Below are 12,848 nucleotides of genomic sequence, written 5' to 3' on the forward strand. Positions count from 1 at the left end.
GTATGGGGTCATGGGATTGGGATAATGGGGTAATGGGATTGGGATTGGTATTGAGAATGGGATTGGGGTAATGGGAATGGGATAATGGAGGAATGGGGTAATGGGGTCAGTGGGTACGAGGCCTTCCACAAGCGCATGATGCTGGCATACAGATTCCGACCCAATCCATTGGTATGGGGTACTGGGAATGGGGTAATGGGAGTGGGATTGGTATTGAGAATGGGATTGGGATAATGGAATTGGGGTATTGGGAGTGGGATTGGGATAATGGGGTAATGGGGTCAGTGAGTGCGAGGCCTTTCACAAGTGCGTGATGCTGGCGTACAGATTCCAACCCAATCCATTGGTACGGAGTATTGGGATTGGGATTGGGGTAATGAGATTGGGGTAATGGGGTCAGTGAATACCGGGCGTTCCACAAGCGCATGATGCTGGCTTACAGATTCCGACCTAATCCATTGGTATGGGGGAATGGGATAATGGGATTGGGGTAATGGGATTGGGATATCGGGGTCAGTGAATACCGGGCGTTCCACAAGCGCATGATGCTGGCTTACAGATTCCGACCTAATCCACTGGTATGGGATAGTGGGATTGGGATTGGGGTAATGGGGTCAGTGAGTACAAGGCCTTCCACAAGCTCATGATGCTGGTTTATCGATTCCAGCCTAATCTATTGGTGTGGGATTGGGATTGGGATAACAGGATATTGGGATTGGGGTAATGGGGTAATGGGATTGGGAATGGGGTAATGGAGTAACGGGGTAATGGGGTCAGTGAATACAGGGTATTCCACAAGCACATGATGCTGGCATACAGATTCTGGCCTAATCCACTGGTATGGGATTGGAAATGGGGTAATGGGATATTGGGGTAATGGGATTGGGATTGAGAATGGGATTGGGGTAATGGGAATGGGATTGGGATAATGGGGTAATGGGATAATGGGCTAATGGGGTCAGTGAATACAAGGCCTTCTGCAAGTGCATGATGCTGGCTTATCAATTCTGGCCTAATCCATTGGTATGGGGGAATGGAATTGGGATAATGGGAACGGGAATGGGATAACAGGAATGGGATAATGGGGTAATGGGGTCAGTGGCTACGAGGCCTTCCACAAGCTCATGATGCTGGCATACAGATTCCAGCCTAACCCATTGGTATGGGATAGTGGGATAATGGGGATGAGATCAATGCTGGCATATTGATCAATGGGATAACGGGAATGGGATTGGGATAACGGGGATGGCATTAGAATAAGAAAAATGGGATCAGGAATGGGATTGGGATAATGGGAATGCGATAACGGGCATGGGATCAGGAATGGAATAATGGGAATGGGAGGGGGTCAATGCTGGGATCCCACTTCTGACCTAACCCACTGGTATGGGATTGGGATTGGGATCATGGGAATGGGATGGAGCCAGTGATGAGGGACAGATCCCTGGAATGGGGACAGGGACAGATCCCTGGAATGGGAACAGGGACAGATCCCTGGAATGGGGACAGGGACAGATCCCTGGAACGGGGACAGGGACAGATCCCTGGAATGGGGACAGGGACAGATCCCTGGAATGGGAACAGGGACGGATCCCTGGAACGGGGACAGATCCCTGGGACGGGGACAGGGACAGATCCCTGGAATGGGAACGGGGACGGATCCCTGGAACGGGGACAGATCCCTGGACTGGGGACAGGGACAGATCCCTGGAACGGGGACAGGGACAGATCCCTGGAACGGGGACAGGGACGGATCCCTGGAACGGGAACAGGGACAGATCCCTGGACTGGGGACAGGGACAGATCCCTGGAACGGGGACAGGGACAGATCCCTGGAATTTCGGGTTTTCCTTCCCATTCTCCTTCCCATTTTTGATTTTTTTTCACACCAATCCCAATTTTCTTTCCAGCTTTATCCCAATCAAACCCCTCCCAAGGGAATCTTCTCCACGAATCCCGTGAGATTTCTTTGGAATTAAGAAATTTGTCCCCATTTCCAGGGGGGCAAAACTGGGGAAACAAAAAATCCCAAAAAAAAAAGAGATTTTTTCCCTTTTCCCTTTTGGGAATTTTGGGGGAAAAAAAACCTTATTCTAGTGGCTTTCCCAGAAAATCCAGATGCTGATTTTTTGGATAAAATCCCCAATCCTGATGATTTTTCCATTAATTTTTATTTATTTTGCTTTTTTTTTTTTTCCCTACAGAACAACCCACGACGACCTTACTACTGAGGAGAACTTTTCCCACCACATTTCCTGAGAATTCTTATCCCAAAATTTCATTTTCCATCTTTTTATTTTTTTCCTCTGATATTACCTGGATTATTATTTTTTTTTTTTTTTGGAATCACAGCTCCTCCTTTCTCCATGAAAAAGGTTTTTTTTGGGGGAGGAGACACTGAGAGGGTTTGGAGCAGCTCCAAAAAAATCCCCCAAATTGAATTTAGGATTTTTTTTTTTTTTTTTTTTTTTTTTTTTTTGGGAATTGCAAATCTCTTGCTGCTCCAAGAGGAGGAGATTTCATTCCTTGATTTTTATCTTGGAATCTCAAATCCAAGAGATTTTGGGGGACAAAAAACTCCAGTTTTTACCTTTGGATGTGTGGATCCCTTGGCAATTCCAGGATTTTTTTTTTTTTGGGATCCAGGATGGGATTTATTCCCTTTTCCCAGGGATTTTACCAACACCACCTTTTTGGGATGGGGAAAAAAAAAAAAAAAAATTAAAAAAAAAAAATTCCCAAAGCCGCAATTTTGGAGGAAAAAAAAAAATCCAATAAAATTCCAAAGCCACAACTTTGGGGGTAAAAAAAAAAATCCCACAAAAAATAAAATCCAAAGTTGGGTTTTGTTGTCCTAAAATGGAAAAAATAATTAAAAAAAATAAAACCAACCCCCCCCCAAAACCTCTGGAAATACCAAATTTTCTTTCACTGAGTCTGTAAATAAAATTAAACTTTGTTTGTTCCTTAGGTTTAATCCTTGGATTTTATTTTTTTGGGGAGAAAGGGAGGGATTTATTTTTATTTATTTAGGGTGGGAGAGGCTGGTCTGGAGCTTTCCAAGGATTTTTAGGGAAAAAAAAAACTGAATTTGGATCCTTTTTTTAGGGGGTGGGAGGGTTTATCCGAGGAAAAATCAAAAATTTGGGAGCCTGGAGAGGGAATTTTGGGAAAATTGGGGAAATTCTGATAAAAACCTTTGCAGCTTTTCAGGAATTGAGGTGAATTCAGAGCCTGGAGCTGCCTGGGATTTAAATAAAAAAGGGATTTTTGGGAGCGTGGAGGGGGTTGGAAAATCTTTTTTTATTCCAAGGAGTTGTGGCTCTCAGGGCATGGAAATGTTGGAATTCTGGCTGTTCCCAGGGGGAATTCCCACTGAAGGTGTTCCACTGATATCCCATGGCCAAAATTCCATTTATTCCCTCTTTAGTCCTTTTTTCTGGGGTTTTTTTTCCCCTCTTTTTCTTTTTTTCCTCCTTTTTTTCCTCCTTTTTTATTTTCCTTTTTCCCCTTTTCCTTTTTTCCCCTTTTCCTTTTTTCCCCCTTTTCCTTTTTCCCCCTTTTCCTTTTTTCCCCCTTTTCCTTTTTCCCCCTTTTCCTTTTTTCCCCCTTTTCCTTTTTTCCCCCTTTTCCTTTTTCCCCCTTTTCCTTTTTTCCCCTTTTCCTCCAAGTGCAGAATTCCCTGGGAAAAGCTGGAAGTTTCTCCATTTAATTATAAAAAAATCCTTTTTTTTTTTTTTTTTTTCTTTTTTTCACTTCCCATTTTGTGGGGGTTTTTTGGGATGTTTTTTATTGGGTTTTTGGGGTGGATTTTGGTTTGGTTTTTGTGTTTTTGGGGTTTTTTTGTGGCTTTTTTTGTCTGTTTTTGTTTTGGGGATTTGGGGGTTTTTTATTGGGTTTGGGGGTGGGTTTTTTTTTGGTTTTTTTGGGTTTTGTTGTTTTTTTTTTTTTAATTGTGTTTTTTTGTTTGTTTTTTGTTTGGGGTTTTTTGATGGGTTTTCTGTGGTTTTTTGTGGCTTTTTGTTTGTTTGTTTTTTGGGTTTTTGGGGTGGTTTTTTTACTTCATTTTTGCTTTTTTTGGTGCTTTTTTTTTTTTTTTTTTTTTTTTGGCTGCTGAGGACAATTCCTTACCCCAATCCTCGATTTATTCCCAAATTTTATTCCCAATTTTTATTCCCGTTCCCGGGCGTGTCTCACTCTGGGACAATCCCAGGGCAAAATCCAGCCGGGAAAATCCCTTGGGACAGGACCAGGAGGGGCCAAAGGCCAAATTCCCAACAATTCCCCGGGGATCCCTTTGGGAATCCGGGAAAAGCCGGAGCTGAGGAGCCTCGGGAGGTTTGGAATTCCTTGGGAATTTTCTCTGCCCGTTCCCAAACTTGGGGATGATGTTCCAGGGCTGGGAATTCTGAGTTTTCTTCCCAAAAATCCCAGATAAAGGTTTGGGAAATCCGAGTTTCCTTCAATTCCTCACTGAAATCCTGGATAAAGGTTTGGGAATTTCGGGTTTCCTTCCCGAAAATCCGGGATAAAGGCTCAGGAATTCCAAGTTTGCAGCAGAATGTGGAGCCCTTCAATCCTCACTGAAATCTGGGATGAAGGTTTGGGAATTCCGGGTTTCCAGTGGGATGTGCAGCCCTTGGAAAAGCCGTTTCCCATCCCTTCAATCCTCACTGAAATCCAAGATAAAGGCTCAGGAATTTCAAGTTTCTTTCCCAAAAATCCAGGATAAAGGTTTGGGAATTTTGGGTTTCCTTTCCAAAAATCCAAGATAAAGGCTCAGGAATTCCAAGTTTCCAGTGGAATGTGGAGCCCTTCAATCCTCACTGAAATCCGGGATGAAGGTTTGGGAATTCCAGGTTTTAAGGAATTTCGGATATTCCGGGTTTCCAGAGGGATGTGCAGCCCTTGGAAAAGCCATTTCCCATCTCTTCAATCCTCACTGAAATCCGGGATAAAGGCTCAGGAATTCCAGGTTTCCAGTGGGATGTGCAGTGTCTCCGATCCCTCCCCAAAATCCGGGATCGAGGCTCTGCTCTCCTTCCCTGTCCAGCTCTGAGGAGCCGCTTTAGGATCTCCGGGATGAGCTGGGAAAGTGGGAAAACTCCTCATCCCTCCATTCCAGAGGCCTTGGGGTGCTGGGATCCTTCCTTCAGCACCTCTGTCCTTCCCTGGATCCCAGGGCTGGATCCCTGTCCCAGATCCCAGTCGTGGATCCCAGTCCTTCCCTGGGATCCCAGTCCCAGATCCCAGTCCCTACCTGGGTCACAATTCCAGATCCCAGTCCCAGATCCCATTCCCTTCTCTGGATCCCTGTCCTGGATCCAAGTCCCAGATCCCAGTTGTGGATCCCGTTCTCTCCCTGGATCCCAGTCCCAGATCCCTGTGCCCCGCTGGGATCAGTCCTCCTCCCTCGTCCTTCCTTATTCCCAGGACTCTTGTGTCCCTCTGTCTGTCCACTGTCCCCCTGTCCCTGCCTGGTGTCCCCACTCTGTCCCTGCCCCGCTCTGTCCCTCTGGGTGTCCCCGCTGTCCTTTTCTCATGTCTCCACTCTGTCCCTCTCCTGTCCCCGCTGTTCCTGCCCATGTCCCGTGTCCCTGCCCGGTGTCCCCGCTGTCCCATGTCCCCGCTGTCCCTGCCCGTGTCGCGTGTCCCGTGTCCCTTCCCGTTTTCCCACGCTGTCCCTGCCCGTGTCCCTGCTGTCCCCACTCTGTCCCGGCCCGTGTCACTGCGGGTGTCCCGCTGTCCCTGCCCATATCCCCGCTCTGTCCCTACACCATGTCCCCGCTGTCCCACGTCCCCTCTGTCCCCGGTGTGTCCCCGGTGTCCCCGCGGTGTGCGGGTGTCCCTGTGGCTTTAAGGCGCTGCACGGGGCGGTCCCGGGGCCGAAGTCCGCGGGCCCGGTGCTGTCGGTCTGTCGGTCGGTGCTGTCGGTGCTGTCGGTCTGTCGGTTGGTGCTGTCGGTGCTGTCGGTGCTGTCGGTCGGTGCTGTCGGTCGGTCGGTCGGTACCGGCGGTCGGTGGGAGCGGGCGGTGGGTCGGTACCGGCGGCTCCGGGATGCGGGTCCCGGCGGGCCCGGCCGCCCTGGCCGCCCCCCTGCTCGCCCTGCCCGCCGCTCTGGGGGTCAGCGCCCTGCCCGGCCTCCAGTGAGTGCGGGGACACCGCGGGGACACCCGGGAACGGGGACGGGGAGTGGGGACAGGGGACAGGGAGGGACCCCTGGGAACGGGGAATGGGGAGTGGGGACAGGGATGAATCCCTGGGAGTGGGGAGTGGGGACAAGGGAGAGACCCCCGGGAATGGGAATGGGGAGTGGGGACCAGAAGGAACCCCAGGGAATGGGGAGTGGGGACAGGGGAGAGGGAGAGATCCCCAGGACTGGGAGAGACCCCCGGGAGTGGGGAACAGGGAATGGAGATGGATCCTTGGGAATGGGGAATGGGCAGTGGGGACAAGGAATGGGGACAGCGAGGGACCCCTGGGAATGGGGAGAGGTGACAGGGAGGGACCCCCGGGAATGGAGAGTGGGGACAAGGAATGGGGACAGGGGACATGGAGGGACCCCTGGGAATGGGAACAGGGAGTGGGGAGAGGGAGGGAAGCCCAGGAATGGTACCGGGGAATGGGGAATGGGAGAGACCCCCAGGAATGGGGACAGGAAGGGAACCCTGGGAGTGGGGAACAGAGAGTGGAGACAGGGAATGGAGACACAGAGCGACCCCCGGGAATGGGGAACAAGGAATGGGGGCAGGGGACAGGGAGAGACCCTTGGGAATGGAGAATGGGAATTGGGAGAGACGCCCAGGACCAAGAGAAATTGCCGGGAATGGGGATGGAGAATGGGGAGTGGGGAAAGGGAGAAACGCCCAGGAAAGGGGAATGGGAACGGGGAGTTACCCTCCAGAATGGGGAATGGCAGAGACCCCTGGGACCAGGAGAAATTCCCAGGAATGGGGAATGGGGAATGAGGAAAGGTGAATTGGGAATGGGGAGTGGGCAACAGGGAATGGGGAATGAGGAGTGGGGAATGGGGATGGGATAGGGAACAGGGGATGGGTAATGGGGCCTGCCTGGGGTAAGAGGTTTGGGAGCGGCCCCACTGCTCCGGGACTGGGATGGGGCTGGGATCAGGCTGGGATGGGTGGGACAAGGCTCCATCCAGGGCTGGGGGCAGCAATCCCAGCTGGAATCACTGTCACATCCTCGGGGTCCCACCTGGACCTGGGAACTGCAGCCCAGACAGGGAACAGGGAATGGGATTGGTCCTGGAGCTGGGAATCCATCCCGGGACAGGGGCTGGGTCTGTCCCGGATCAGGGAATCCATCCCAGGACAGGGGCTGGGTCTGTCCTGGATCAGGGAATCCATCCCGGGACAGGGGCTGGGTCTGTCCCGGATCAGGGAATCCATCCCGGGACAGGGGCTGGGTCTGTCCTGGATCAGGGAATCCATCCCGGGACAGGGGCTGGGTCTGTCCTGGATCAGGGAATCCATCCCGGGACAGGGGCTGGGTCTGTCCTGGATCAGGGAATCCATCCCGGGACAGGGGCTGGGTCTGTCCTGGATCAGGGAATCCATCCCAGGACAGGGGCTGGGTCTGTCCTGGATCAGGGAATCCATCCCGGGACAGGGGCTGGGTCTGTCCTGGATCAAGGAATCCAGTCGGGGCCAGGGACCTCAATCCTGGTGTTCCCATGGGAAGGCGGCTCCGGGTGGGGTTTTCCTGCTGGATTTAAATCCCCTCTGGAAGTTCAGACCCCACTGAGCCTCTCCCAGAGAGCCCAAATCCCGGGAATTCGGCTGATCCCGGCCCTGGAGAACCCAAATCCCGGGAATTCGGCTGATCCCAACCCTGGAGAACCCAAATCCCAGGAATTTGGGAGATCCAGGCTGGAGACCTCTCTTGGAGGGCCCAAATCCCGGGAATTGGGCTGATCCCGGCCCTGGAGAACCCAAATCCTGGGAATTGGGCTGATCCTGGCTGGTGACCCCTCCTGGGGAACCCAAATCCCAGGAATTGGGCAGATCCCAACCCTGGAGAACCGAAATCCCAGGAATTGGACTGATCCTGGCTGGAGACCATTCCCAGAGAGCCCAAATCCCGGAAATTCAGCTAATCCCAACTCCGGAGAACCCAAATCCCAGGAATTGGGCTGATCCCAGCCTGGAGACCATTCCCAGGGAGCCCAAATCCCAGGAATTTGGGAGATCCTGACCCTGGAGAGCCCAAATCCTGGGACTTGGGCTGATCCCGGCCCTGGAGAACCCAAATCCTGGGAATTCGGGCGATCCCAGCCCTGGAGAACCTTCCCACAGACCCCAAATCCCGGGAATTTGGCTGATCCTGGCCCTGGAGAACCCAAATCCTGGGAATTCGGCTGATCCTGGCCCTGGAGACCATTCCCAGGGCGCCCAAATCCCAGGAATTTGGCTGATCTCAGCCCTGCAGAGCCCAAATCCCGGGAATTGGGCTGATCCCAGCCCTGGAGAACCTAAATCCTGGGAATTCGGGAGATCCCAACCCTGGAGAACTCAAATCCTGGGAACTGGGCTAATCCCAATCCTGAAGACCACAAATCCCGGGAATTCGGCTGATCCCGGCTGGAGACCATTCCCAGGGAGCCCAAATCCCGGGAATTGGGCAGATCCCGGCCCTGGATCCCTGTCCCTGCCCCTCCCGCCGTGTCCCCGCAGTGTCCCCGCTGTCACTGACGTGTCCCTGTCCCCGTCCCCGCCGCTGTCACTTTGCCCGCCCGGAATTCCTGACATAAGGGAATTCCCAATCTAAAGGAATTCCCGGTCCAAGGGTTTTGGGAGCGGCTCCCGGCGCTCCCTCAGCCGCTCCCTCCTCGCTTTGGGGTTAAAAATTGGGGTTTTGGTCTCATTTGGGGTTTTCCCACATGGCAGAGGGACAGGGGGTCCCACTGGGGATGATCCGGCCCAATCCCACCTTTCCTTTGGGGTTTTATCCATTCCCAATCCCAATCCCTGCTGGGATCCCACTCACCCTTCCTTTGGGATTTGTCCCCCTGGGATTTACCCCCTTTCAGATTTTTCCTCCTGGAATTCACCCTTTGGGATTTGCCTATTTGGGGTTTTCCCCTTTGGGATTTTCTCCCTTTGGGGATTTGCCCCTCTGGAATTTGATCTCTTTGGGATTTGCCCCTCTGGAATTTGATCCCTTTGGGATTTGCCCTTTTGGGATTTGCTCCCTTTGGGATTTTCCCCCTGGGTTTTTCCCAGGTCCAGATTTTCCCCCTGGGCAGGGTCCTCACTTATGCTGAGTCTGATCCTAATCCTAAACCCCAGCGGGCACAGGGATGTTTTATGGGATTGGGGGATTTGGGCTGGGCCCTGCAGTGTCCCTGACCCCACAGCGGGCACAGGGATGTTTTATGGGACTGGGGGATAAGGGGGTGTCAGTGCTGACCCCACAGAGGGCACAGGGGTGTTTTATGGGATTGGGGCCATACCCTGCAGTGTCCCTGACCCCACAGCGGGCACAGGGATGTTTTATGGGATTGGGGGATCAGGGCTGTGTCAGTGCTGACCCCACAGAGGGCACAGGGATGTTTTATGGGACTGGGGCTGTGTCAGTGCTGACCCCACAGAGGGCACAGGGGTGTTTTATGGGATTGGGGATTGGGGCCAGGCCCTGCAGTGTCCCTGACCCCACAGTGGGCACAGGGGTGTTTTATGGGATTGGGGCTGTGTCAGTGCTGACCCCACAGCGGGCACAGGGGTGTTTTATGGGATTGGGGATTGGGGCTGTGTCAGTGCTGACCCCACAGAGGGCACAGGGGTGTTTTATGGGATTGGGGTTCAGGGCCATACCCTGCAGTGTCCCTGACCCCACAGCGGGCACAGGGGTGTTTTATGGGATTGGGGGATCAGGGGTGTGTCAGTGCTGACCCCACAGCGGGCACAGGGGTGTTTTATGGGATTGGGGGATCAGGGGTGTGTCAGTGCTGACCCCACAGCGGGCACAGGAGTGTTTTATGGGACTGGGGCTGTGTCAGTGCTGACCCCACAGTGGGCACAGGGATGTTTTATGGGATTGGGGATTGGGGCCAGGCCCTGCAGTGTCCCTGACCCCACAGCGGGCACAGGAGTGTTTTATGGGATTGGGGCTGTGTCAGTGCTGACCCCACAGCGGGCACAGGGGTGTTTTATGGGACTGGGGATTGGGGCCAGGCCCTGCAGTGTCCCTGACCCCACCACAGCCCCACAGCTCTGGCCCTGACCGTGACCCTGGTGCTCCTCGGCCTCGTCTCCCTCTTCATCCTCACGGGGAGTCTCAGCCTCTTCCAGGACCCCCTTTACTGCGGTGAGACCCCGGGGTTTGGGGTTGGGGTTTAGGGTTTCAGATCTGGGATTTGGGGTCTAGGATTTGGGGTTTGGGGTCTGAGATTTGGAGTTTGGAATTTGGGGTTTGAGGTTTAGGATTTGGTGTTTGGGTTCTGAGCTTTGGGGTTTGGGGGTCTGGGATTTGGAGTTTGGCGTTTGGGTTTGGGGTCCGAGATTTGGGGTTTGGGGGTCTGGGATTTAGGGTTTGGCATTTGGGGTTTGGGATCTGGGGTTTGGGGAGAGCTGCGGTTGTGGGACCCACATGGAACAGGGATTTGGGATCTGGGGGGACCTGCACAAAGCAGTGAGTTGGGATCTAAGGGGAATTTGTGGGACCCGCACAGAGCAGGGATTTGGGATCTGGGGGCAGCTGCAGGAGCCTCATGGAGCAGAGATTTGGGATTTGGGGCTTTGTGATTTCGGGGATCTGAGGACCCTGCATGGAGCAGGGATTTGGAATCTGGGATCTGGGATTTTGGGGATCTGTGCACCCCTCACTGAGCAGGGATTTGGGGTTTGGGATTTTGGGGGACCTTGCATGGAGCAGGAATTTGGGGTTTGGGATTTGGAGTTTTGGGGGACCCCGCACGGAGTAGGGATTTGGGCTCTGGGGTCCCCCACGGAGCCCCCCCGTCCCGCAGTGTTCGTGGTGTTCTCCTTCGCCTCGGCCGTGGACCTGCTGGTGGCTCTGGAGGAGGACGGGCTCATCGCGGGGGTCACCGAGCTCTTCGTGCGGGAGGTGCCGCCCCCTCCCCGGGACCCCCGTGTCACCCGGGTCCCCTCCCGGTGTCCCCAATGCGGGGGTGACCCAATGTCCCCTCCCAGTGTCCCCCCCCGGAGTGACCCAATGTCCCCACCCCCGGTGTCCCCGCTCCCATCACGGTCCCCTCGATGTCCCCACCCCCAGTGTGACCGGTGTCCCCTCCCAGTGTCCCCCACCCCCTCCAGTGTCCCCAATTCGGGGATGACCCAATGTCCCCTCCCCAGTGTCCCCACCCCGGTGTGACCCCCCCCCCCCAATGTGACCCAATGTCCACGGTCCTGGTGTGACCCCTTCGGTGTCACCTTCCCGGTGTCCCCACCCCCGGTGTGACCGGTGTCCCCATTCCCAGTGCCACCCGGTGTCCCCGCGGTGTCCCACCCCAGTGTCCCATCCCGGTGTCCCCATCCCCTGTGTCCCCATCCTGGTGTGACCCGGTGTCCCCTCCCAGTGTCCCACCCCCGGTGTTCCCCCGGTGTGACCCGTTGTCCCCTCCCGGTGTCCCCGCGGTGTCCCCTCGGTGTGACCCGGTGTCCCCACTCCCGGTGTAACCTGATGTCCCCCCCTCCCTGTCCCCCCTCCCTGTCCCCCCCTCCCTGTCCCCCCCCTCCCTGTCCCCCCCCTCCCTGTCCCCCCTCCCTGTCCCCCCCTCCCTGTCCCCCCCTCCCTGTCCCCCCCCTCTCCCTGTCCCCCCCTCCCTGTCCCCCCCTCCCTGTCCCCCCCCTCCCTGTCCCCCCCCTCCCTGTCCCCCCTCTCCCTGTCCCCCCCTCCCTGTCCCCCCCCTCCCTGTCCCCCCCCTCCCTGTCCCCCCCTCCCTGTCCCCTCTCCCTGTCCCCTCTCTATCTCCCTCACTGTCCCCCCTCTGTCCCCCCTCTGTCCCCCCTCTGTCCCCTCTCTATCCCCACTGTCCCCTCTGTCCCCCCGCTGTCCCCCTGTCCCCGGTGTCCCCCTGTCCCCCTGTCCCCGGTGTCCCGCTGTCCCCGCTGTCCCCGCTGTCCCCCCTGTCCCCCCTGTCCCCGCTGTCCCCGGTGTCCCCCCTGTCCCCGGTGTCCCCCCTGTCCCCGCTGTCCCCCTGTCCCCCTGTCCCCGGTGTCCCCAGGGTGACGCTCACCTCCGCACGTCTCACGGTCTCCTGAGCTGTTACTGGGCCGGGTCTGTGCACTACGGGCTGTCGCCGCCGCGGGGACCAGGTGGGGCTGGGACTCCCCGGAATTACTGGGGAGGGGGTCAGGGGGTGAGAGAATCCCGAATTTCCTGGGGACGGGGCTGGAGAATCCCGAATTTCCGGGAAGGGGCTCAGGGAGGTGGGAGAATCCCCAATTCCTGAGGATGGGGTGCAGGGGGGTGGGAAAATCCTGAATTTCCTGGGGACGGGGCTCAGGGGGATGGGAAAATACCGAAATTCCTGAGGAAGGGCTGGAGAATTCCAAAATTCCTGGGGAAGGGGCTCGAGGGGGCGGGAAAATCCCGAATTTCCTGGGAGGGGGCTGGAGAATCCCCAGTTCCTGAGGACGGGGGTCGGGGGAGAGGAAAATCCCGAATTTCCTGGGGAGGGGGCTGGAGAATCCCAAAATTCCTGGGGAAGGGGCTCAGAGGGGTGGGAAAATCCCAAATTTTGAGAAGGGATCTTCCAGGGAGGGTTTAAAAAAAAATGCCGAATTTTGAGGAGGGGAATTCCCAGGGCGGGGTTTAAAAATGCCGAATTTTGGGAGGGGTCCTCCCGGGAGGGGTTAAAAAAAGCC

General features: G+C 55.2%; 2 protein-coding genes across 2 annotated transcripts in view; both read left to right on the forward strand.

Annotated features, from left to right (window-relative positions):
• SUGP1 (SURP and G-patch domain containing 1) overlaps positions 1-3,766 on the forward strand; it is a gene marked incomplete at its 5' end in the record, with an annotated part of 33,680 nt that extends 29,914 nt beyond the window's left edge. Inside the window, 1 exon segment of the mRNA XM_083880029.1 lies at positions 2,205-3,766. Within this exon segment, the coding sequence (XP_083736155.1) occupies positions 2,205-2,231 (27 nt within the window). The 3' untranslated portion in view covers positions 2,232-3,766.
• Positions 3,767-6,057: 2,291 nt separating this feature from the next.
• The window catches only part of TM6SF2 (transmembrane 6 superfamily member 2), a gene marked incomplete at its 5' end in the record, with an annotated part of 12,181 nt that continues 5,390 nt past the window's right edge, over positions 6,058-12,848 (forward strand). The window contains 4 exons of the mRNA XM_083880197.1: positions 6,058-6,146; positions 10,223-10,326; positions 10,988-11,085; positions 12,206-12,340. Of these exons, the coding sequence (XP_083736323.1) occupies positions 6,058-6,146; positions 10,223-10,326; positions 10,988-11,085; positions 12,206-12,340 (426 nt within the window). The remainder of the gene's footprint in view (positions 6,147-10,222; positions 10,327-10,987; positions 11,086-12,205; positions 12,341-12,848) is intronic.

The sequence above is a fragment of the Zosterops lateralis genome (assembly GCF_965231275.1).
Source record: "Zosterops lateralis genome assembly, chromosome: 29".
NCBI classification, from domain to species: domain Eukaryota; kingdom Metazoa; phylum Chordata; class Aves; order Passeriformes; family Zosteropidae; genus Zosterops; species Zosterops lateralis.